Source organism: Elephas maximus, chromosome 25 (assembly GCF_024166365.1).
Source record: "Elephas maximus indicus isolate mEleMax1 chromosome 25, mEleMax1 primary haplotype, whole genome shotgun sequence".
NCBI classification, from domain to species: Eukaryota; Metazoa; Chordata; class Mammalia; order Proboscidea; family Elephantidae; genus Elephas; species Elephas maximus.
Genome location: NC_064843.1, coordinates 18727706 through 18754595, shown reverse-complemented (window position 1 = coordinate 18754595; position 26890 = coordinate 18727706). Strand labels below are relative to the sequence as shown.

The following is a 26890-nucleotide window of genomic DNA, read 5'->3' as shown; positions in this document are numbered from 1 at the left end:
ACAATTAGAAAAAGCTATTGAGGTTTCAATGGTTATAGCCAAAGGCAACACAAATCTTTTAAGACCAGCACGAAAAAACCATAAAGCCAAGCCAACAGATGGACTATACTACTGAAAAACCTTCTTTCAAAGCAGGGGTTTTAAACGTCTGATTTTTTTTTTATTGATTTTTAAAACTACAAAATAGTAGTATCTGCTGATTGTACCACATGAAACCATCCAAAAATGTATTAATGAAATTATTAACTCTTTCCCTCCCCTGGGGCCATATTCTTTTCTTGCCCCTGTGCTAACACCCTGATATTGCTCCAGATCTTTAAAGACACATTTGTATAGTGGTTGCTTTTTAAAAACCGGAATCCAAAAAAGTACATTTTGCAACTTACTTCTCATCAATTAACAATACACATCACAGACATGCATTCAACAGTGATCTTTCCTATTCTTTTTAATAGTTGCAAAAGAATATTCAACTCACATATCCCTATGGTTGTTTCTAAAGTACGTGAACAGTACTGCAATCAGCGTTCTTATACACGGATATCCTGGTGCTTAGGCCCCACAAGAAGGAACATAATGGGATTACTAAAACGAAGCTTATGAATGTTTTAAATTCTAACAGATATCGCCAGAAATTACTTTCCAAAAAGGTTCTGGCAACTGATGCTTCCAGCAATCAGTGTGCCCATTTTCTACCATCTTCACTGGCACAGGATGTTACCGCTCTAGGTTTTACTTTTGACAGACTAACAGGTAATATAATAGTTCACATGCAGTTACTTTAATTTGCATTTCCTGGCTTATATCCCAGGTTGAACATCTGAAGTTCATTAGCTGGTTCTGATTTCTTCTACGTATAGTCTGTTTGTATCTTTTACCCATTTTCTATTCCACTGGTTCTATTTCCTTATGAGGTTAAAAGGCCTTCTGTGTATTAGAGATCTAAGTCCTTTGTACTATAGATTCAAAGTATTTTTCTTAGTTGGTTGATCGTTAACTTTGATTATGGTAAAAATATGGTGGTCAGGGAAGGCCTCTGAGGTGACTTTATGCAGAGATCAAAGATAAGAAGTAGTTAGCCATTAAGAAGCAGGAAAAGAGCATTTCAGACAAAGGCGACAGAGAACTCTGCGTGAACGCAGAAATGCAAAGAATACGCCTGTACGCAAAGTGGAGGGAGCACGAGATGAGCTCAGAAAGGCAGAAAGGGGCTAGATCACGTAGCGCCCAGAAGGGCAAGGTAAGGAGTCTCGATTTTTTCCCCTCATGTGTGACGGAAACTCCCAGGAGTGTTTTTACATGATCTGATTTTGGTTTTGTATATTTAGCTTACATTTAGAACAACTTCCAAGTTTTTATTTTGAGAGGTGTTTTGTGGTCTCTCAGGGTTTCTAAGAATTTAGTTTTATCACCTTGTAGAGAAATGAGATCCTTTATGTGGCCTTTTGCCCTGGTTCTTCGGAAAAACAGCTTGAGAGGATTTGTCCCTTAAGCCCTGAGGAGTTACCTTTGCCCTAGTTTTCTAACCCAGAGGGTTTGTTACTTTCGTCGGGGTTGACTGACATTTCCTGGGTAAGCTGTAAACAACTTGTGGTTTGATACATTTTGTAAGGCCCTGGGCTGCACCCTGCCCTGTGATTGGTAGGCGCTTTGCAAGAATTGGTGAATAGACTATGCAAATGTAGTGACTATAGCCTACTATGCAAATGAAGTGTCTGTGGCCTACCAAGAAAGGACTGGGTGGTTTGTAGCCCCCCCTGCTCAGAGAGGCCATGACTGGAAACTGACAAGGGGTTGTGTATGTATGCAGCCGGTCCCACAGAGGTTTCTAAGAAACAGAAAGAGAAGCAGCAGGAAGAAGCAAAAGGAAGAAAGAGAGAAGCAAAGAGAAGAGAGAGAAGAGGCAAGGAACCTCCTAAAAGAGCCGTAATATGGGTTAAAGGCTGTAACTCCAAAGACACTGAGAGGCCCAGAAGGGGCCTTGTGACAGAGCTGGTGGTGACAGACGGCAGGGCCAAGAGGAGACTATCCCCAGGGGACTGAGAGGAGCCTATGCTGAGGGGGCTGACAGGAGACCTGTCCTGCACTGAAGAAGGGAGGTTTTGCCTACATGTTCCTGGTCCTGAGTTGTACCTGCTGCTTCCTTAATAAACCACTTTAAGTGTAATCTGTGAGTTCTGTGTGGTATCAGAATTGGAATAAAGATTGTAGAGTGGTGGTATGTCTGACCTCCACCTCATGGGGATCAGCCTTGGGCTGATCTTGATTCTCAGACAGGTTGTGACACTACTACTACTACTCCCATGTTGTTGTTGCCGTTAGGTGCTGTCAAGTCAATTCCGACTCACAGTGACCCTATGTACAACAGAATGAAACACTGCCTGATCCTGTGCTATCCTCCTAAGTTTTGTTATGCTTGAGCCCATTGTTGCATCCACTGTGTCAATCTATCTTGTTGAGAGTCTTCCTCTCTTTCACTGATCTTCTACTTGACCAAGTATGATATCCTTCTGCAGGGACTGATCCCTCCTGATAACATGTCCAAAGTATGTGAAACGAAGTCTTGCCACCCTCGCCACACCATTCTGGCTGTACTTCTTCCAAGACAGATCTGTTCATTCAAATCTGCAAATAACTATAATTTGGTATCCTTTACTAAAATTTTACTTGATCCTTGTCTTACTGCATTACTTACAATCTCATGTTGAATGACAGCTGGCATTCCTGTCTTGATTAAACCAAAAAAACCAAACCCAGTGCTGTCGAGTCGATTCTGACTCATAGCGACCCTATAGGACAGAGTAGAACTGCCCCACAGAGTTTCCAAGGAGCGCCTGGCGGATTCGAACTGCTGACCCTTTGGTTAGCAGCCATAGCACTTAACCACTACACCACCAGGGTTTCCCCTGTCTTGATTAATTTACTGGAAATGCTTCTGCATTTCACCATTTATTAAGATGTCTGTGTTAGGACTGGGCCATCTTTATCATGTTTAAGCGCTTTCCTTCTATTTCTACCTTAAAGTCTTTTAATTATAAATGGCTACTGAATTTTGTCAAATACATTTTAGGATCTACAGTGTTAATCACACTGCTTTCATGGTTAATGTGGTAAGTGAACATACGCAGATTCCTGGGGATGAACTATTCTGGCATTCCTGGACCAAACCCTGCCTCTTTATGGTGCTTTATGAGGCAGGGCTTAATCCCATTTAATAGGAGAGTGTTACATCATTTTCTGTGGTCTCAAAGAATTGAGATAACAGTGGAATTACCTGTTAATTTGTCCCTCAGGGCTCCTAAATGACATCATTTAGTCATATCTCTACACACATGAATCTAAAATCTATATATATTGGTTACATTTCGATAAAAAATGTAAAACACATGTCCATTTTTAATAAATAAAAAATGCAAAATGCAAATAAACCCAAACCAATGTAAGATAAATGGCCTGGATCATAATTCCTTCAAATACTAGAAATAATACCTACCTAATGAATTCAGGAATAAATTTTGGCTGAAATTCAGAAAGAATAAACAGTAAGTCAGTGAAACAGGCTGAAGCTGCCATAAAAAGCTAAGAGAATACACAACTTACGTGGTGTGAGAGATCAGCATCCATAATAATTACGTAGTTTCCTGTGGCATGTTTTATCCCATGGATATATGCAGTTCCTAAAAATAAGAGCATTTATACCCATTAAAAGAAAACCACCATAAATGTTTAAGTACATATCTAAATAGGAAGGAAACTGTTAAGCCCCTGAAAAGCCTATGCTGGTGCTCTCAGTGTGATACTAGTACATTGGTGACTCTTCCTCTACAGTATGCAGGTCACATACACCACACACAGAGCCAAAATGGTAGCTGGCATCCCACCTCCAATTCAGATGCTGATTTAACAGAAAAGATTAAACCTGTATTTCAGTTTAGCAAGGAAATAATGCAAACGTCTTAGATTATATATCAATTATCATATTCTCATGGTTTAAAAAACATCTTTATGTTGGAGCTTCCTAAGTATCTACCTATAGGACAGCCTCTTCTCTTTATATTTATTTTTTAATTTTATTTTGTTGTTGTTGAGCAACAACATACAGCAAAACATACACCAATTCGACTGTTTCTACATGTACAATTCAGTGACACTGATACATCCTTTGGGCTGTGCAAGCATCCTCACCCTCCTCTTCTGAGTTGTTCCTCCCCATTAACATAAACTCACTGGCCCCTGAGTTTCCTATCTAATGGAAACTCATTAGAGTTGCTGTTGTCACTTTGATCCCATAGAGTCAGGCCAGCCTTTTTTCAGAACTCCACTTGGTTATTCAGAAATCTCAAATATAACATATTCTAAAACCAACTCTCTATTCGTCACCCCCAAGCAAGCCACCTCTCAGCAAATGGTACCACCAACTACCTGGTCCTTCCATCCACAAGTCTAGGATGATCCTTGATTTCCTGACTTTACCTCCAATTTGTAAACTAAAATTAAGTCCTATTGATTCTATATCCAAAACATCTTTCAATTCCATTCTTTTTCTCCACCTCAGTCCTAAGTACCACCTTCTGATGCTAAGACCATTACCTAACAAGCATCTTCTGGACTGCAAGCTTGTTACACCAGGGTCCTGCTCTGGTTATTTGGGACCAAAGACATAGCTAACAGCTACTTTGCCACCTTATGCCTGTAGGTCCCTCAGGGACTTGGCTGGTAAGGGTAACTAACTGGCCAGGAACAAGATTTGGAATCCCTTGCGTTCCCTAGCCCCAAACCATCATAGATCTTACTGGCAGGTTAAATTCTTTCAACTTCTTTTTGTGAAGTAGTGATTATCTATAGCTTTTTGGGTATAGCACTAGTAATTCTTGGCTGCCTTTGTGGCAATTCCCAGATGATTTCAATCCTAAAGAGCCTTCTAGACTCAGATTTCTTAACCATTTGATAAACTGATGGTCTGCAGGATAGCAGATAATCAGCTTTTAAGAACTGTGCTTCCTCTGAGCACCCACATTTTTCATTAAAATTATACCAATTCTCAACATTAGCAACTGTAACCAACAACAGAAAAAAAAAGATATGCAGATTTTCATCTCAGAGTTACTAGTTAAGGTGGTGTGCTGGTCCAAGATGTCTGCCCTCAGATCCAGAATGTTTCTGGCCCTTCCCTATTCTGTTCTGTACTGTAGAGAACTACATTTCCCAGGTTCTCTGTCAACTGGCTTCCCAATAGCTTTGGCCAATGGGAGCTTCAGGGAGAAGACTACATGGAGGGAGAAGGGACAAAGTCTAAGTGTTCCACCCCTGTTACTCTAGCCCTCAGGAACAGCTGGGTATCTTCTATTCCATGGTTCCAGTTCCTGCCAGGTATCCCTCACTCCATGGTTCTAACTCTCTCGGGGTAGCCCTGGTTCCTGGGCTCTGTAAACACTATCTTCTTCCATTGTTGCTCCATCCCTAGGAGTGATAGCGGCCTCCAGCTGTTATTAATCTCTGAGTAGCCTCACTGTTCCATCTGGCTTCTCAGCAATTCCTTCACCTGTGTAACCAGACTCCTGGTATTAAGTTCCCTATATTGAAGGACTTACAGTGGTCTCTCTTTTCCTGAGTGGGCCTGACTGATACAGGCAGCCTAAGTCAAACCATTTAAATATTATTAAAATCATTAAGGAACATCGTAGAAGGTTACTATATTTTGGCCTTGTTCCAAACTGGGAAAATAAGCATTGGATAATCTTACCGAGGCAAGTATCAGGTATGAAAGGTACAGAGGGCCTACTTACCTAGTCCCAACTTTTTCTCCCGTGGTCTTAGAAGCTAAAAGAAAAAAAAAAAAATTTTTTTAACCCAAATAAACAAAAATATGACTAGTTTTAATTTTATCCCATTCATAAATGACGACCCATGCTAACAGAAATACAACTTACTTATTATACCTTAAAAAGAGAAAGCACATCATGCTGAACATTTTTTGCCAAAGTAACACGAGCGTTTGATTAAAAAAACAAATAGTTTAACAGAGTTTTTGAGGAAAAACAACAGTCAAAATTTTAGACACTTCCCCCCCGTGCCATCTACCATATATTAAACGATATACTTTTACATCTCTTACTTACCAACTTGAACAGTATCTATCGATTCCTTCTTAGGAAAACTGAAGAAATAACTCACTCATCCCATACCTTCTTCTACTCCCTTGTGACTGTAAATGTGTAGACCACTCCCCTTTCATCAACTTGTATCTCGATTTTATGCTTGGATGACCGCAATTCATTTTCTCCTGGTCCTAAGACATGACTTCGGGGGAATATTACTAACACGAAGTTTTATTCATTCTCTTTTCTTACAGTTTACCAATTACTCAGTCTTTCTGTATTTGTGATTCCTATTTGGGCCCTGACTTTGTTTAGCGTTTTACCCCTTGGCTGAAAATTTTATTTTACTGTGTTTTAGGTGAAAAGTTTACAGAGCAAATTGGCTCCCCATCTAACAAACTGTACACAAAGTGTTCCATGACACTGGTTGCAATCCCCACACTGTGTCAGCACTCTCCCCATTTCTGTACTGAGTCCCCTGTCCCTTTCTGTCTGGTTTTCCTACCCATTCCTGCCTTTTCATCTTTACTTTTGGACAAATGTTGCCTTTTTGGGCTTGTATAATTGTTTGTTCTATGGAGCGTGTTCTTTTTAGGTGTTACTGTTTATTTTATAAGCATGTCTATTGCTTGGAGCCCCGGTGGAGCAGTGCTTAAGAGCTAAGGTGAGCAATGGCTGCTAACCAAAATGTCAGCAGTTTGAATCCAGAAGCTGTTCCTTCGAAACCCTACGGGGCAGTTCTGCTCTGTCTTATAGAATCCCTATGAGTCACAATCGACTCAACGGCAACATGTTTGGTTTGGTTTTGGTCTGTTGCTTGGCTGGAAGGTGGTTTCTGGGAATGGCTGCAGTTCCAAGTCAGAGGGGAGTATCAGAGCCATAGTCTCGTGGGTTCCTCCAGTCTCTATCAGGCGAGTATGTCTGGCCTTTTTTTTCTTTTTTTTTAAATGAATTTGACTTTTTGTTCTATATTTTTCTCCTACACTGTCCAGTGATCTCGGTCAGAGGGACCGGTAGTGGTAAGCCAGGCATCATTTAGTTCTGATCTTGGGGTCATATAGGCTGTGGTGTATGAGGTCCATTAGTACTTCGGACTAATTGCTCCCATGAGTCTTTGCTTTTCTTCACTTTCCTTTACTCTGGACAGGAAGAGACCACTAGTTGTGTCTCAGATGGCTGCTCACAAACTTTTAAGACCCCAGACACTATTCACCAAAGTAGGATGTAGAACACTGTTTTTATGCACTGTTACACCAATTAAAGTAGATGTTCCCGAAGTCTATGGTCCTCAGCCTTCCAGCCTAGTACCTTCTTCCCAGAAGGTGTTTGGTTGTGCACAGGAAGTTTCCATGACTGTGCCCCTTGTGTGTTCTACTGTCTGTATTAGTATACATACAACACCTACAAATACATATGTAGAGATAGCCACAACCTAACCTAAATCTGCAGGTGAGCGAGCGCTCTTACACCCTCCCACGCCTCTTTAGCATACCTATCCACCTATGTATCCTTTTGTAAACTGTTAAATCTGTTGTTGCAGTAATTGCCATAGTTGCACTTTGTTTTTGTGCTCCTCTCAGTGTCTTCCTTTGCCTTTCTCATGTGCTGATTGCCCCCATACAGTGTATTGCCTTTCCCTTCACCAATATTACCATGTGTCTTTATCTATTTAGTAATTTACCCTTTCTCCCACCTCCCTTCCCTGTTGTTAAGTGCCATTGAGTCAGTTCCTATTCGAAGCAACCATATGTACAAGAGAATGAAATGCTGCCCGGTTCCTGGTAACCATCAAGCAATGTTTTTTTCCGTGTGTAAATCTTTTTTTTTTTTAAATAATAGTGGATTATAGAACATTTGTCCTTTTGGGATTGGCTTACTTCACTCAGCATAATGTCCTCTAAATTCATCCATGTTGTAAGATGTTTCACGGCTTTGTCATTATTCTTTGTTGTTGTATAGAATTCCATCTTGTATATGTACTACAGTTTGTTTATCTATTCATCTGTTGATGGACACTTAGGTTGTTTCCATCTTGTTATCGTGAATAATGCTGCAATGAACATGGGATATGTCTATTTGTATCACGGCTCTTATTTCTCTAGGGTATACAACTAGGAGTGGGATTGCTGGATCATATGTCATTTCCATCTAGCTTTCTAAGGTAGCGCCATATTGTTTTCCATAGTGGTTGTATCATTTACATTCCCACCAGCAGTGTATATGAGTTCTAGTTTCCCCACAGCCTCTCCAACATTTGCTGTTTTCTGTTTTATTAGTGCCATTCATGTTGGGGTGAGATGGTATCTCATTGTAGTTTTAATTTGCATCTCCCTAATGGTTAACAATCACGAGCATTTTGTCATGTGTCTGTTAGCCACATGAATGTCTTCTTTAGTGAAGTGTCTGTTCGTGTCCTTTGCCGACTTTTCAATCGGATTGCTTGTCTTTTTGTTGTTGAGGTGTTGAAGTTCTCTATACAATTTAGAGATTAACCCCTTGTCAGATACTTTGAAACCTATGTCATAGGTTCTCTTTTTACTCATCTGGAAGAGTCTTTTATTAAACATAACATTAATTTTTCGGAGGTCCCATTTACCTAGTTTATCTTCTGCTGTTTGTGCATCTTTAACTGTGGTTGGTATACTAATTATGCCTTGTATTAGGGCCCGCAGGGTTGTCCTTATTTTATTTTCTACAATCTTTATAGTAGTAGGTTGTATACGTAGGTCTTCAGTCCTTTTTTAGTTTTTGTGTTTGTTGTAAGGTATGGGTCCTGTTTCATTTTTCTACAGATAGATATCCAGTTTTGCCAGCACCATTTGTTAAAGAGAATGTCTTTTCCCCATTTAATGAATTCTGGCCCTTTGTCGAAGACCAGTTATCCATAGGTGCATGGATTTACTTCTGGGTTCTCAATTCTGTTCCATTGGTCTATGTGTCTATCATTGTTCCAGTACCAGGCTGTTTTTACTACTGTGGCTGTGTAGCAGATTCCGAGATCAGAAAGTGTGAGGCCTTCCACTTTGTTCTTGTTCTTCAGTAACAATTTACTGATCTGTGGCCTCTTTCTTTTCTATATAAAATTTGTGATTAGTTTTTCCGTCTTGTTAAAGAATGCTATTTTATTTTGGATTGGGACTGCATTATATCTACAGATCGTTTTGGGTAGTACTGACATTTTCACAATGTTACTCTTCCCATCCATGGGCGTGGTGTGTTTTTCCATTTATATAGGGCTTTTCTGGTTCCTTGCAGTAGTGTTTTGCAGCTTTCTTTGTAAGTCTTCTATGCTCCTGGTTAAATCTATCCTTAAGTATTTTACTTTTGGAGGGCAACCGTAAGTGGTATTGTTTTCCTGATTCCCTTTTCGAAGTTCTCTTTGTCAGTGTAGAGGAATCTGACTGATTTTTGTATGCTGATCTTGTATCCTGCTACTTTGCTGAATCCTTCTATTAGTTCCAGTAGCTTTCTAGTGAAGTCTTTGGGATTTTCTATGCACAGATCACATACTATCTGCGAACAGGCATAATCACACCTCTTCCTTGCCAATTTGAACGCCTTTTATTTCCTTTCTTTGTCTAACTGCTCTAGCTAGGACTTCCAGTACAATGTTGAATAGAAGTGGTGATCAAGGGTATCCCTGTCTAGTTCCTGTTCTCAAGGGGAATGTTTTCAGTCTGTCTCCGCTGAGAATACTGTTGACTATTGGTTTTACGTAAATGCTCTTTATTATATGGAAGAATTTCCCTTCTACTCCTACTTTGCTGAGTTTTTATCAGGAATGGGTGTTGAACTTTATCATAAAATGCCTTTTCTGCACTGACTGAGATGATTATGTGGTTCTCTTGTTTTTTTTAATGTGGCAGATTACTTTTATTGATTTTCTAATGTTGAACCATCCTTGTTTACCTGGTGTATGAACCCCACTCAGTCAGGATGTACTATTTTTTTGATACACTGTTGAATTCTACTGGCTAGAATTTTGTTGAGAATTTTTGCATTGATATTATTCACAAGGGATACTGGTTTGAAATTTTATTTTTTGGTGGTGTCTTTGCCTGGCTTTGGCATCAGGGTTACACTGGGTTCACAGAATGAGTTTGGGAGTTTCAGTAGTGTTGGCGTGAGTGGCCAGAAACTTTAAAAAAATACAATGCTGAGATTGTGGCTCTTCTGAGTTTTTTAGATACGGGGCTCAGGCAGACTCACTAGTGACCATATACTATTCCCCTCTCCATTTGTTAACACATAAGCAGGTTTCCCCAGATAATAAATCTTTACTCAATTCTATCAGGATGGATTAATTTTTACTACCTGCAAGTTGCTGTACATCTAGGGAAGGAATAAAAATGGATAAAATGCATTCCTGCTCTATAGGGGTTTATATAGAGGAGAAACAGACATTCATACAATTATCTAATAATTACAATTTACTAAACAAAGACAAATAAGATATGTCAGATTGTAGCCAAGTTTTATTTGATTTTATGGCTAAAAATCATTAAGTTACTGATAAAATATCACATCTGCTATCTGAATTGAAAAAGCAAATCTTTTAAAGCTCATCTGAGCTTTTCTATAACCCTATATTTAAGCTGGAAAACCTTTCTTTTAAAAAAAAAAAAAAGGATAATTTCATTATTTGCAACTTATAAAATGCTCATTTACATAAAAGTATTAAAAAATACTTTGTAGAAGATAGAATTCTATGGAACAGTTACAAGAATGAGGTAATCTGGTGATAGGAAAGCTCTCCTAGATACAGTTAAAAAGAGAATGACACCATAAGACTGCATTCATGTTTAAAAACAAAAGCCGCTACCACACTACCTAGAGTTCTACAGATGTAGACTCATACATATATGTGCACAGAGAAGGTGTGAGGGAACATGCCAAGCTGTTGACCAGGGTCTCCACTGGGGAAGGGACTGGGATGAAGATCAGGAAATGCTCATCAAAGGCAACTTCAGCTATATTGATAACATATAGATTTTATAACAAGAATTAAAAAAACCCACGGACGTTGAGTTGATTCTGACTCATAGTGACCCTACAGTACAGAGTGAAACTGCCCCATTGGGTTTCTAAGGAGCGGCTGGTAGATTCAAACTGTCGACCTTTTGGCTAGCAGCCGTAGCTCTTAACCAATGAGCCACACCTGTTTATTTTTAGGTACAAAAAAGTGTCCTTTACTTTCAGATCCTTAGTCCCACCCCTCCCCCCTTTCAGCCTTCTCACATCAATCTGATTGCCCTTTTCAATGTGAGGCAGGACAGCAGAGCAGGTAGGAGCATAGGGTTGGTAGCTACACTGCTTTGTGCTATGTGATCCTGGTCACGCCAAAGGCACAACAAAGCTGACCTCATAGAGCTGCCAGGAAGAATAGCAGTGAATCCATGTAAAGTGCTTGGAAGAGTGTCTGGCACATGCTCTTCCAGTATGCTCACATCTGCATACAAAGTACTTCACGTGATTACAGGATGTCTGACAACTTATTTTGTAAAAAAGTTTTATCACAGAAAACTTTAGCGTTTGAAAAAATTTTATCATATGAAAAAAGACATAACTGTAACAAAAAATATTCCTGAATGTACTGAAAATAGAATGGAGGCTGTACTACATACAGAGCTTTAGAGCCTGCTGTTTATACTTATTACATCAAAGGTATGAACATTTTTGAGGGTCACAAGAATACTGGCAGATGACGTTTCAGAAAAATGGTACAACTTATGCTAAGATCAACAACAATATTTGAATGGATGTTTTTCGCTTGAAAAGAAAAAAGAATGGAAGATAGTAAAAATAAACCTTCAGCTAAGAAAGGCCAATTGCACTCTCCTATTCTGCAACTGTTCACGTTTATCAGTGAGGTTCAATTTTTTCTTTGATGTTTACTGGCCTTTTTTTTTTGTAGCCTTAGTGATGCAGTGGTTAAACGCTTGCCTGCTAACCAAAAGGCTGGCAGTTTGAGTTGACTGAGCTGTTCCCTGGAAACACTATGGGGCAGTTCTACTCTGTCCTATAGCGTCGCTATGAGTCAGCAACAGGATTTTGGCCATGTTTAGTCCTTTTGTCTTATGAGTTACCTGTTTATTTGTTTCAAGGTACACATTTTTTTGTTAGAGATAGTATTTTTATTTTTTAGAATGGACATTAAGTTTAATGCTTTTATGTAGTGAAATCCATCTTAATGTTTTAAAAATAATTAACATGTATTACTTTTACTATCAGAACTTTTAAAAATATTAAAATATAAAATAATGACAAAAAGTAGGTAACTTAATCTGATCTTAGGTTGTGAAATGACACACACCATGTAAATCAAACACAACAGAAGCATTCAATATGCAAAGGTTGAGTCTTCCATAACCTTGGATCCTCCTGCACTATAATCACTATCAACAGCTTAGAATGTGTGCCTCAAATTTTTTTTGGTCCCACTTTTACCATTTATTAGCTGTGTAACCTGTGATATACAGATGACACAATCCTGCTTTCTGAAAGTGAAGAGAACTTGAAGCACTTACTGATGAAGATCGAAGACTACATACAGCCTTCGGTATAGATTATGCCCCCACATAAAGAAAACAAAAATCCTCACAACTGGACCAATAAGCACCATCATGATAAATGAAGAAAAGACTGAAGTTGCCAAGGATTTCATTTCACTTGGATCCATAATCAACACCCGTGGAAACGGCGGTCCAGAAATCAAATGTTGTATTACATTGGGCAAATCTGTTGCAAAAGACCTCTTTACAGTGTTAAAAGGCAAAGATGTCACCTTGAGAACTAAGATGTATGTTACTCTAGCTATGGTATTTTCAATCACCTCGTATGTATGTGAAAGCTGGATGATGAATAAGGAAGACTAAAGAAGAATTGATGCCTCTGATTTACGGTGTTGGAAAAGAATACTCAATATACTAGGCACTGCCAGAAGAAGGAACAAAGCCTGTCTTGGAAGAAGTACAGCCAGAGTGTTTCTGAGAAGCAATTATGGTAAGATTTTGTCTCACCTATTTTGGACATGTTGTCAGAAGGACCAGTCCCTGGAAGACATCATGCTTGGAAAAGTAGAGGGTCAGCGGAAAAGAGGAAGACCCTCAAGAAGATGGACTGACACAGTAGCTACAAGGGGCTCAAACATAGCAAAGACTGTGAGGATGATGCAGGAATGGGCAGTATTTCTTCTGCTGTACACAGGGTCCCAGTGAGCCAAAACCAACTCAATGGCATCTAACAACAATGACCCCTGAAAGTGATTTAACTTCTTGCCTCAGTTTTCTCCTCTACAAAGGTTAAAAAAAAGATATGTACATATCTTTAACCATGGCTTTTTTCCTGAAACATTCGTTTTGGCCAGGTTAAAGGCCAGCTGACAGAGCATCTGTACTGAATAAGTTATTCTAAGATAGTTTCCATACTCATCTTTCTCTATCCTTCCCCTCAACTAAACATACATGTCACTTACAAGCAGATAAGTGCCATTTCTGGCATTGCTAAAAAATAGTCATTTTCTAGCTTAAATGATTTAAAAGTAAACATTAAAAAAGAAATTGAGCCTTACCAATAAATGAATAGTTGCAAGATAGGAGTACATTAGCCTTTCTTAGCTGAAGATTTATATAAAATGATGACTAAAGAACTTTTGTTTACTACTAAAAGGAAATCATGATAGTGAATTTTAATCTTTTCTCATTATTTTGAACTTTATTGGGTTGACAGGAAAAATGGAACCTCTGAGGACAATGTTGTTTTAGAATTTGGGAAAGTGAATCTAGAAGAAGGCATTCTCTAATATCAATCGATCAATCGAATGATCAATCAAACCTCAAGGCTTAGGTACCATGACAAAATCATTCAAAATATTGTCAGGTTGATGTTCCCAGGTTAAACAGTAGCCCATAACTGAGGGTAACCTATATACAATAAATATAAATCAGTGGTCTTGGCCTAGGGCTTTTATAAGAAAAACTCAGGAATTGGCCAAAAATATGAACCTCATGTCATTGGAAACCACCGCTAGAATGCTGAAAATGTGTCAGCTTTTTACCACCTTCTGTATTCCTGTATGAGCCCCTGGGTGGTGCAAATGATTAACGCGCATAGCTCCCAATCAAAAGGCTGGAGGTCTGAGTCCACCCAGAGGTGCCTCAGAAGAAAGGCCTGGAGATTTACTTCCAAAAAGTCAGCAACGAGTCAGTACCAACTCAGTGGCAATGAGGTGAGTGCTCCTATACATCAGAAGGTTTTTCCAGAGGACATGAGTTGGGATACATCTGTAAGGTGATTATCAGTGAGACAGACTGAAAGAATCTACAGTACAGAATGGACTTACTATATACATGAGTAACATTTCCCTTAAATTAAGCTCCTCCCACTAACCAAGATTTCCTTCAACCAACATTTACCTCTAAGAATGTTAATAATAGAAGTTTTTTCTATTATTGTCATTAGTCAAGAATATTTGGACCTAGTGACTATTCTTTATGATGCTTAATTCTCGAAATCCAAATATCAAAAAAGGTTCTCTAGGAGCCTTCTTTCTTGATTTGTCTATACCAGTGTTCTCTCTATTGCGATAAGGGGTATTTTGCCTCCCAGAGAACACTTGGCAATGTCCAGAGACTTTTTTTGCCACCCTGGGGAGAGGCGTTGCTACTGGGTAGAGGCCAAGGATGCTGCTAAACACCCTACGACTCACAGCACCTCTGCCACAACAGAGAATTCTAAGGCCTAAAACGTCAGTGGTGCTAAGGTTGAGATATCCTGGTCTGTACATACTACAGATAAATACCCAACGCCTAGAATGTGTTTTCTAATCTAATCTGTACTTAACTGTATGTTTTTGGCCCAAGAATTATCCAAAGTAAAACTCCCAAGTATATTAAAAAAAAAGCATTTATGAAATAAACTACGGCCTCTATGTTTTTTGATAAATATAAACCAGTGATCAAAAATAAAATTACAAAGCCATTATAAAATTAACTCTGCATTTGTCTAGGTTACTTCTGTATGAGAACAACAGGCTTGAAAGTACAGGGGAAATATCTAAAGTTTAGGAGTCAGAACAGTCAGAAAGTCCCTCTACCCCCACAAGACTGTTGTACAGCTGAAGATGAACCTGAGCTTTGTGTCACAATATTGGTCTGCTGGCTCTCAAACCGCAGGTGAAAACAAACAGTAAGCCTATCTAGCTACAAGCTACTGCTTGGAGAAAGGGGCCAAGGAGGATTAACAAATGCACACAGTAGTAACTGCAATCTGCTTCCACGATATTCCCAGTCAATTCAGTATCATGCTCTAATTGTGCCCTTCCAGAAATTTATCTGCAGAATCAGTCATAAAAACAGACTTCATACAAAGGTTCACTATTGTGCTATAAATCACCACTGACCCAATATACCAAAAATATGTAAAACCTCAAGCACAACGAAAACGCATCTAAACCAAGTTTACTTATAAGTTGCTCTTTATCTTTTAAGTTCCTAGACAAAAAAAAATTAAATTTAAACGTTCATTTCTCGTATTTCCTTTACATAAAATAAACACAATTCACGAGACACAAAAATGTTGCTATAACTTACAATTTTGTCTGATCCATAGATCTTCTCCAGCTGTTCAGCAATTTCCCTTGTTCCATCTGGGCTTCCATCATCTATGATTATAATTTCATAATTGATCCCACTAAAATTAAAAAAAAAAAATTAAATTTGAATTAACATTTGGAGATAAAATGTTCTCAAATTAAAAAAATACCAAAAATATCCCCTGAAGTCTTCTTAAAACTAAACAATAGAAGAATAGTTTAACTTAACTAGTAAAAATATCTGCCTTAAGCATTATGCTCTTTTAAGAACCATCTATATGGGATCAAAGTGACAACAGCAACTTGAAAGATTAGACAGGAACCTTAGGGAATAGTGAACTTATGTTGTGGGGGAAGAGCAACTCAGAAAAGGAAGGTGAGAATGGTTATACAATTCGAAGGATGTAATCACTGTCAGTAAATTGTACATGTAGAAACTGTTGAATTGGTGTATGTTTTGCTGTGTATATTCTCAACAACAAAATAATTTTTTAAAAATTACCCATTCCTCACCAGGATAAGTAAAAATTTATTGCCGTATTAGTTGGTAACCGGGGTTAGTTGGTAAAGAAAACTTCAATTATCAAACGAAATAAGAAATGCCAAATATTTAGTAATTCACCTCTAAACTCAGCGTGTTGCAAGAAAATGCTATTGAAGAGATATTAAAATATTCACATGCAGACAACATGTTCTTTAATTAAAGCATATGTATATTAAAATATGTTTTTCAATTAAATCATATGATATATATTATATGAAATATTATTCACTAACTATGGAAATTGAATTGTGAAACTTTAATATCAAATCTTAAGTTATACATTTCAAGAGTACCTATAAAAAAGCAACTCAAAATAAACTGAGTTGCTGTAAGTATTTTAAATTTAATCCCCAATAGATTTCAATAATCAGGAATAAAGTCTGATTTAATTTCAACGTAAAAAAACTCCTGTTTAGGATGGTGTCTTAAAACAATCTTCGAAGACACTATTTCAGTAGTTGTACCTATCATCCCACATTACCAGATGAAAAAGTCAGCACAGAATTACAAAAGATTCACAGAGCTACAAAATTAATGTATCTTTCCAGAGTCCCTGGGTGGTGCCAACAGTTATCCACTATTTACTGAAAGATTGGCAGTTAAAACCTGGCACCTTGGGAATAAAGGCTTCTGAAAGGTCAGGGCCTTGAAAGCCCTATGGAGCACAGTTCCACTCTGCACACGTACCGTCACCATGAGTTGGAATCCAACCATGGTTTGGTTTATGTTACTTTGCAATAACTTCATGTGACAGTTTCTATTCTAAAAGCCCCAGGCAAACACTACCTGGTGGATTAATATTACACAGATGTACACTTGATCATCAACATGTCTTCTTTTTTATTTAAAAAAAAAAGGGGGGGGGGACATTCTCTTTGTTAACTTTATTAAGAAACTTGAAGAAAAAGAAAAAGGAGGCACAGCCAAACCTCACAACATATATTCTGTTTCCACTTGGTCCCACTTTAAGAAATATATGCAAGAAACTCAACAACATATTCCACTGTTAAATGCTTAAAAAAAGTCAGCTCCAGCAAACTTGGAAGACAAAAGATACACTGACTTCAGCTTCCTACTATAACCTCAAAACTGGATACAGTTCTTTACATGCCAAAATATATAAGATCATTCTAATTGATGTATCTTTTACAGAAGATATAACCCATAAACAAAATGGAGCCATTCAGAAGCACAACTACCCTCCCACGCCCCCCAATTTCAAAGCACCCACTGCTTTGAAAAGAAATCAGCTAATGTGAGTTGTTTTCCCCAATTTGGAAAGAGCTTGTAGAAACCAAAAGAAGATAAACAATTAAATATAAAAAGATGGAAATTACATGAATAAAACGAAAACTTTGAGGGGCCATGTATGTGAATTGACAGTTATCTCAGTCAAAAAAAAAAAAAAAAGCAAATTAAAAGAGCAATTTTTCACCAATTAGCTATTCTCAAAAATGTAAGTTTAGTAACGCACAGAATGGCTGCTTGGTGGGGAAACAGGCACTGTCTTAAAAAGGCTGCTAGGGAGTCAGAAGGCGAGACAAATCTTTTTTGACAACAATTTGGCAGTAACTATCACTTTTAAGCGTATCTCTGTTGACCCAGCAAATCCAGTATGAGGACTTTACCCCTGGTTGTTGTTGTTAGGTCCCATTGAGTCGATTCCGACTCATGCGGACCCTACGCACAACAGATTGAAACACTGCTTGGTCGTGTGCCATCCTTACAATCGTCGTTATGCTTGAGCCCATCGTTGCAGCCACTGTGTCAATCCACCTCGTTGAGGGTCAGTAGCAAAAAAAGAGCCCTGGTGGTGCAGTGGTTAAAGCACTCAACTGTTAACCAAGAGGTCCACGGTTTGAAACCACCAGCCACTCCGAGAGTGAAAGATGAAGTGTGGCAGTCTGCTTCCGTACATATTTATAGCCTTGGAAACCCCATGGCGTCAATATGAGTTGATCTGTTTTTTGTGTGCGCGTGTGTACTGGCAAAAGCAGGAGTGTGTTTGTTACAAGACTCTTTTAGTAAAGGAGTATGATCAAGCATAGCGGTTAAGAGTTCAGCTGGTAACCAAAAGGTGGGCAGTTTAGAATCCACCAGGCACTCCTTGAAAACCCTATGGGGCAGTTCTACTCTGTCCTACAGGGTCGCTATGAATCGGAATCAACTTGACAGCGATGGGATAATAAGGCATGAAAAAATTCCCTGTTCTTATTTGTAAAGCTAAACCTCCCCCCAAAAACAAACAAAAAACTCTGGAAATGATCTGTGTTCACTAATATGACCCGGTTAAATTATAACACGCCCATACAGAATACTACCCAAGGTTTAAATAAAAATGCTGTTTACACGCGCTGAGGTGGAAAGATCTTCAGCGATGCGTACAGCGTGATGCTATTTGGGTAACCTTAAAACAAGTTACTTCGTATTGGTAAAGAATTTTCTTCAGTTTTTAAAAAATTGTATAACCTTACAAACTGAAACTCCAACACCTCCCCACCTCCCCGACCTCCAGTTTCTATCAGCGACACCAAATACCCACAGTCCAGGTGATAAGATGTACGCATAGCCCTTCTGTTCTCTCCTTTCCAAAACGGCTACCCTGCCCTCCAACACCTCCCCAACCCACAGAGACCAAACCTCATTCTTACATAAGCCCTCAGCGCCGGGCGGGGAGTGAGCGCGCTCCTACAGATTCCTGCCGGAGATCTGATGGCCTAGAGGAACGAGTGAGGTCAGGCTTTCAGCCTCGCTCTGAAGTTAAAGAATGGCCGGCTCATTGGCGGGGAGTAAAAGAAAGTCGTTTATAATAAAAGAGTGTCTCACAAAACCCAAGGGCAAGTATGAAAGCCAGTGCACAGAGAGAACAAGAAATGTATCGCCTATTTTCCTCCCCGAAGCTCCCTACATTAGCCGAGGAGAGGCCGGGCAGGGCCGCCTCGCGCAGCCAACAGCCGACACAGCTCAGCTCATCTCGGGGCGGCGGCCGGGAGCGCTACCTCTCAGTGAAGCTTTTCACCAGCAGCCACACGACGAGCGGCAGGTTCTCGCGCTCGTTGTAGGTGGGTAAAAGCACAGAAAACTTGTCCTGCCGCGGGGCTCGCCCCTCCGGATCCCGGTGAGACTTGCGAAAGCTACTCCCTTCCATAGAGGCCATGACGGAACTGTGCAAAATGCCGGAAGCGGAATGACGTAAACGCGGTGCGGGAAGTGGACGCGTCGGGCCGTACCAAACAAGAGAAGAGGGGAATGGTCTCGCTCTTCTAAAGCTCTCTGTATAATACCATTGGGAGTAGTGAGAACCTAGTAATATTTAAAGTAAAATATTAATATTATTTCAGGGAATATATATTCATCACCTTTTTCCAAGCTCCATAAAGTATTTTAGTTTATTCCCGTCGCTAAGAGACGGGAGGCCGGAAACGGAAATACCTTTCACGACAACTTCCGGAGGAGGCCGCCATGGCTGCCCGCGACGAGGTTCTGGCTTTGAGGACTGAAGTTGCCCAGCGTGAGGAAGAGCTGAGTTCCCTGAAGCAGAGGTTGGCTGCGGCTCTTTTGGAGAAGCAGGAATCTGAGTCAGAACGGCTGGTTCTAGTGTCGCCGCTTCCTCCGAAGGCCGCCCTGTCCCGAGACGAGATTCTGCGCTACAGTCGGCAGCTCGTGCTGCCTGAATTGGGCGTGCACGGACAGTTGCGCCTGGCGACCGCCTCAGTGCTGGTCGTGGGCTGTGGTGGGCTCGGCTGCCCATTGGCGCAGTACCTGGCAGCGGCCGGCGTTGGCCGCATTGGCCTGGTGGACTACGACGTAGTAGAGATGAGCAACCTGCCCCGCCAAGTGCTGCATGACGAGGCACTGGCCGGGCAGGCCAAGGCCTTTTCGGCGGCCGCCGCGCTGCGCCGCCTCAACTCGGCGGTGGAGTGCGTGCCCTATGCTCAGGCCCTTACGCCAGGCACCGCGTTAGACCTGGTCCGCCGCTATGACGTGGTTGCCGACTGCTCGGACAACGTGCCTACTCGCTACCTGGTTAACGACGCATGTGTGTTGGCGGGCCGGCCTCTCGTGTCGGCCAGCGCCCTGCGCTTCGAGGGCCAAATTACAGTCTACCACTATGACGGCGGGCCTTGCTATCGCTGCGTCTTTCCCCAGCCACCCCCAGCGGAGACGGTGACCAACTGCGCGGATGGTGGGGTGCTCGGCGTCGTAACAGGGGTGTTGGGCTGCCTCCAGGCGCTGGAAGTGCTGAAGATCGCAGCGGGTCTGGGCCCCTCTTACAGTGGCAGCCTGTTGCTTTTCGATGCTCTCAGAGGCCATTTCCGCTATATTCGGCTCCGGAAGCGCAGGCCCAACTGTGCAGCTTGCGGGGAGCGGCCCACTGTCACTGACCTGCAGGACTACGAAGCTTTCTGTGGTTCTTCAGCTACGGATAAGTGTCGCTCCCTGCAGTTGCTGAGTCCAAAAGAAAGAGTTTCTGTCACCGAGTATAAGCAACTTCTGGATTCTGGGACATCTCATCTGTTGCTGGATGTCAGGCCTCAAGTGGAGGTGGACATCTGTCGTTTGCCTCATGCCCTACACATCCCCTTGAAACGTTTAGAACGAGGGGATGCGGAGAGCCTGAAGCTCTTAGGAGAAGCAGTCCGGGAACGGAAACAGGGCGTACAGGAAGGGGCAGCTGTCCCCGTTTATGTGATTTGCAAACTGGGAAATGACTCCCAGAAAGCCGTGAAGATCCTGCAGTCCTTAACAGCAGCCCAAGAGTTAGACTCTTTAACAGTTCAGGATGTTGTGGGGGGCCTCATGGCATGGGCTGCCAAAATTGATGATACATTTCCGCAGTACTGAAACGGCAACTGTAGCCTTAACTTCTGAGAGATGTGGATTGCCGTAATATCTCAAAGATAAATTTATTTACATTTTTCAGAAATGTGAGGAAGAGACTGGGATTCTACAAAAATACATGGGATCCTTTTTTATGAGGAGCTTTTTGATTGGAATTTATTGGATGACTTTTATTTAATAACAAGTACTTGTTAATAACACTGTTTCTGAGAACCCTCTTGTTTTCACCATTTGGAGAGTTTTGAACCCATTGTTTGTAATGTAAGGGACAGATTTTGTGTTTTAAACTTCAGATCATTTATTCAACCACTTGTTTCTGCCTTACGCCCCTAAAAAAAAAACAAACCTGTTGCTTTTGAGTGGATTCCACCTTACAGCAACCCTATAGGACAGAGTTGAACTGCCCCATAGGGTTTCCAAGGAGCACCTGGTGGATTTGAACTGCCAGCCTTTTAGTTAGCAGTGGTAGCTCTTAACCACTATGCCACCGGGTTTTCCGCTTTCCCCAAAGATCTTTAAATGGTCCATTTTATGGCTGGAATTGGGATGTACAAACTTCGTCTTACCGAATTGATCACAGCTTATTGTTTAGTGAGGTATTCTTTGGGTTTGATTTCTATTTCAAAGGATAGAATATTTGAAATAAGTGTTTTAATATTTAAATTGTTTTAGTTATCTGGGAAGTGTTATTCAGTTAAACATTTTGAATTAATTTAAGATCTTTAAGTCCAAGTCCTAGCCTCTTCTCATCCTTTTATTTTGCCTTTTCTACTTTGGTTTAGTGTATTTTATTCCAGCATTTTATGGAAGTTTAAATATAGAGTTTTTTGTTTGTTTAACATTTTCATGAAATGGAAGGTAGTCTGCCCTGCCTTCCCTGTATACAACAAAATTAAAAGCAGAAATTTAATATATGAGTATATATCAGTAGCAAGTTGAAAAACACATGCCCTGCCAAAACGGGGTCTCTGTTCTCCAGCTGATTGTTACATGCAGGCCCATTGTTGTCAGTTTTGTTGTTTTTTTTTTTTTTTAAAGAGAAGGCAGAAATCACAGATGTAAAAGTGAAAATCTTTGTATCTCTGGTGGAAAATTAAAAAAAAAAAAAAAGTTTAAAAACTATTGTTGGCAAGTCAAAAGCCCTGCAGGCCAGATTTACTCAGCTGGTCACCACTTTTCAACTTCTGGTATGGACTCTTGTTATAAAAAGATGATTTTGTTCAGTAATCGACTTTAAAATTAGAATAAACATCACTTTTTTACTGGGGGACAAACATATTGTAATTCATTCTTTGAACAACAACAACAAAAAAACCAAACCCGTTATGATTGAGTCAATTCTTTGAACAGATGAGCTGAAAGTATGCCGTGCCCTCTGTTATGAAGATGGAGCAGGCTTCTGTGACTGCTTCTCTCAAGAAGCTGTGGAAATAAATGACTGAGACCTGCAGGGGAGAGCAAAGATGGCTGGCCTGTGTCTCTCAGCTGTTTATTCCAGGGACAAAAGCTGGTATATGTCAGGAAACAGGTAGACAGAGGAACTATTTCATGTAAAATGGAATGTCCTAAAGTTAGAGAGTTTTGGTAAATCCTGCCAACCTGTTAGCCATTGGAGACAGATGACAAGAAGCTAACTGGGTGATTAAGGGGGAAAAGAGTTCACTAAAGTGATATGAAGTGTTTTGGGGACAAGCTCAACGAACTTCTAGGAACAATGCCCCAAACTGACCTTGTGAGCAAACTGTCAGCACTGTGCTGCCCTTGCAGGTACTAGAGGAAGTAGCTGCCACAGCCTTCCCTTGTCCAGGGAATCTCTGCTCCCCTAAAAGCCCAATACTCAGCCACTGCCCATGCAGGGGAGAAAGGAGCAGGGTCGGGGAACCCCTGTCAAGAGTGACTTTAGGTTTTCTTCTGAATCAGTCTCATGAAGGTGTGTCTGATAGGCAGAGCCTAGTGCATGCCTGCAGTTTAGGTGTAAGGGGAGCTGGGAATTTTGAGTTCTGACTTAAATTAAGGAGGGAGGACTCATGAAGTGAGATTTTCGCAAACAGTGGAAGAATATAATATGCCCACTATGCTATCCAAATCACTTTTATTGTTTGAAATTTTGTTTTCTCTGGGAATTTCGGCTAGAATGTGGGTACAGTCTTACCTATCTTTCACTATTGTAAGAAAATCTAAACTTTTTTTTTTTTTTAAATCTAAGTTAAATGTCAAAAACTAATTCCAATATTCTGAAACTGTTTCCCAGAAGAAACACTCAGTAGGCTGGATGAAGCCTGTAGGCTTAAATAGAAAAGACCCATGATTTGAGTTTTAAATTTGGTGGACACAGAGGTGGCTGAATGTTGGGGGGAAGCCCAGAACAGCTTTAAAAATTTGGTACCACCTGCATTTGTGTTTTTCATTTGTAGGCTAATCATCTTAGTTAAAATATGAAGAAAAGTATTTTTTGCTCAATCATTTTAACGTCATCATTTCGAGATGTAAATTAATTTGAGACTGATATTTTCGAAAGATTGAAAAACTGGAATCGGGGAGCTACATGTGCTATCCGTCCTTTGCTTCTAGTATTTTGATGAACTGGTTGAATGTAATTTCTTAGAAAATGTCCCCGCATAATAAGTAATCAGAGTGAAGAAGGAGGAAAAGAGTAATGGAAGGGAGAGTTTACACTTGATACTTGTAAAAATTTGCACCTGCATTGTTTTAGGCTAGTTTAGACCCATAAATTAATGGCAGGAGAAAAGAAAGGTAAATGGAATAAGTTAAAAAAAAAAAGATTCACTGAAAGATAGACCATATGATTATTTTAAAAGGTTTTTATCCATTGGGGAAAGTTGGGTGAAGGATATATGGGTATTATCTTTGCAACTCTAATATTATTCCAAAATATAAAATTATGTCAAAAAGTTTCAAAACGAAAAATATGCAGAAAGTGTAAGGCTTCCCTCCCTCTCCTAACCCGAGTCCTTCAGGTTCCCTCCCCAGAGACAGTTCAAGTAACCAGCCCTATTATGTTCTTATACATGCTTATTTGTTGTATTTAAACATAAATGGCAACATTTCCTTTATACTGTTCCTACACCTTGCTTTTTAGAAAAGTAGTATATATTGGCTGCAGTTAGGTTTGATTTCAGTTCATGGAGGTCAGCCTTGTTCTTCTTAACCACCGTTTAGAATACCGTTATATACATGCATTGTGATTTCTTTAACCCACTTCGTGGACACTTACTTTTTTTAGTCTTTTGTTTTTAATAACAGTGTTTCAAATATTAATGTTTATATCTTCGTACACATGCATTTAACAAATAATAAAGTGCTTACTCTGTGCCAGACAGTCGTAGGCATCCCCGTGAGTATATCCATAGGGTAAACTCCCAAAATGGAATTATGTCAAAGAGTATGTTTTAGTTTCAAACAGGCAGTGACAGATGCCCTTTCCAAGAGGATGTATTAATGTTTATCAGCATGCTTAAGAATGGCCATTTCCTAACACCTTTACCAGCATATTCCTCTAACAGTCTGATCTTTGCCAATCTGATGATAAAACAAAAACATCGTGTTACTCTGATTTTTTGAGTAAGTTTGAGCAGTGTTTATACACTTAAAATCCTTTTCAGTTTGTAAAAAACAGTTTTTATTCTCAACTCGTTTTTCTACTGCATTGTGTGTTCTCGTTCTTATTAATATACATGATTATGAAAAAACACGTAAGAAAAAGCAATCTATATTCCTTAGCAAGAGTTTTTAATAAATCCATTCTGCAGACATTTATTGAAAGCCTACTTAGTACCAGGCCCTGGCCAAGTCCTGAAGATACAAGATAATTTAGATGTGGGGCCTGCCTTCCAGGTGTTCCCTTCTCATTTTACAACTTTATAGGTATAGTTACAGAGTCCTTTCCCACCTACGTTATTTCATTCAATTCTGCAACAACTCTGAAATACAAAGTATTATCTCTTTTTCCTACTTTCCACTTACATGTCATTACATCTCAATAGATTTCTCTGGAATAACTTAGTGGGCAGGGAGCTTTGTTCTCAGAGTGGAATCCTTCTGTCGCTAATGAGATCAGGCTCTCTCGTCCCAGTGTAGCATTTTAGAAAAGATTCCATTATACACTGGGTGAATTTTTCAGCTGTTCCCAAGTATCTTGTATGTCCTGATCGTTATCAAAAAAGTTTTTCTTTAGAATGACGATGGGACATCGTGAGCACAGTGAATTGCCAGTATAATGAGGCTTGTATCCTGTTGGTCCACTTTTGATGGTCTCCTCATAGGGTAAGAATCAGTTAGCACAGTCTTTGGTCTTTTTTTAAAGACTATATGGTTAGAGTCAGGGTACATGGGACACCTGGATTATTAGCTAAGAGCAGATATTTCTGACATTCTTCTTTATGGGTTGAATATAATGATAGGAGTCCTGGTGGTGCAGTGGTTAAGCACTTGGCTGTGAACCAAAAGGTTAGTGGTTTGAACCCACCAGCTGCTCTGTGTGAGAAAGGTGGCAGTCTGCTGGAAAGATTACAGCCTTGGAAACCCTATGGGGGCAGTTCTACTCTGTCCTATACGGTCACTATGAGTCAGAATCAACTCCATGGTAGTAGTGGCTTTGTTTTTTGATTACATGTACACATACATATGTATATACTCATTTGCTCCTCATAACAATTCTATGAAATAGATAATATATTATCCCTATATTAGAGGTGGGGCAACTGTGGTAGAGAAAGGTTAAGTAACTTGCCCAAGGTCACAGAGCTATTAAATACAGAGCTAAGATTCGACTCAGGCAACTCCCAAGTCCATGCTCTTAGCCATCACATAATGCTGCCTTTTCCAATGGTTTCTTGGATTCCTGGACATGTTTGACCTGATACTGCCCTTCCTGGCATTTTCCCTGCAGTACAGAACCCAGCCTAGGGTCAGGATCACACTTAGTTGTCATGTCTCTTTAGCCTCCTTTCTTGGTCTTTTATGACATTGCCGTTTTTGAAGAACATGGTACCTCCACCCCTTCGCAAACGAACGTCCCACATTTTGTATTTATTTTGTGATTGTTATTAGAGTGAAGCGAAGCTTCCAGGCCAGGGTCCTGCAGAGGTGAGGTGTTCTTCTCAGGGAGTCACATCTAAGGGGGCAAGCGGCACATGGGGACGTACTTTGACACCCTGAAAATGTCCCGCTTTTCACCAAATTTCTACCCTGGATTTAGCATTCATGGGTGATTCTTGCCTGTTTCATCTTCACCGTGATAGCTGCACATGATAATTTGCCAACTCTAGCCCTCCTTCCCTGTTTTGCAGCCTGCCCTTGGCATTCTGCTGTAAGCAAGATACCTTTCTTTCCCTTATTAGCTCTACTATCAGTGTGGATTCCTGATTTTCTCTTTTGGCAATAGTTTAGAGTTCATTACTGTACGCCATTATTTTGGTGCTCAAATTGCCCCAGTTGTAGCCAGTGGGGGCACTTCAAGATGACTCCTACATCCTTGCAACATGCCGCCATCATTTTGGGGGAACACGTTTGTAATAATGGTATGGGGGTGGTGTCTGACCTTTAACTTCACAAGCAGAAGGAGAACCAAGATCAACAGCCCAAGGCTGATTCCTATGAGGCAGAGGTCCGACCTGCCTCCTCTTTCTGGTATCTTTACCAATTCTGACACCAACCATCCCTCCCACAGCACTCTGTACTTCTCTGCTGGGTTCGATAATTCCTTGCAATGGCCACACAGAACTCACAGACCATACTCATGATTATCGGGTTTATTAGGGAAGTAACAGTTACAATTCAGGCTCAGGAACACTC

General features: G+C 40.2%; 2 protein-coding genes across 2 annotated transcripts in view; one reads left to right on the top strand and one right to left on the bottom strand.

Moving 5' to 3' along the window:
• DPM1 (dolichyl-phosphate mannosyltransferase subunit 1, catalytic) overlaps positions 1-19398 on the bottom strand; it is a 29506-nt gene extending 10108 nt beyond the window's left edge. The window contains exons 1-5 of the mRNA XM_049868898.1: positions 19234-19398; positions 15689-15788; positions 5787-5820; positions 3601-3677; positions 3494-3519 (exon numbers count right to left, since the gene is read on the bottom strand). Coding sequence (XP_049724855.1) covers positions 3494-3519; positions 3601-3677; positions 5787-5820; positions 15689-15788; positions 19234-19391 — 395 coding nt within the window. The 5' untranslated portion in view covers positions 19392-19398. The remainder of the gene's footprint in view (positions 1-3493; positions 3520-3600; positions 3678-5786; positions 5821-15688; positions 15789-19233) is intronic.
• A 283-nt stretch (positions 19399-19681) lies between these two features.
• MOCS3 (molybdenum cofactor synthesis 3) lies at positions 19682-23200 on the top strand. Its single transcript, XM_049869805.1, has one exon. It carries the CDS (start codon positions 19697-19699, stop codon positions 21077-21079), a length of 1383 nt encoding a protein of 460 aa, XP_049725762.1. The 5' UTR covers positions 19682-19696; the 3' UTR covers positions 21080-23200.
• Positions 23201-26890: the final 3690 nt, after the last annotated feature.

Coding starts and splice junctions, on each gene's coding strand:
- MOCS3 (XM_049869805.1), top strand. CDS start 19,697: ATGGCTGCCCGCGACGAGGTTCTGGCTTTGAGGACTGAAGTTGCCCAG.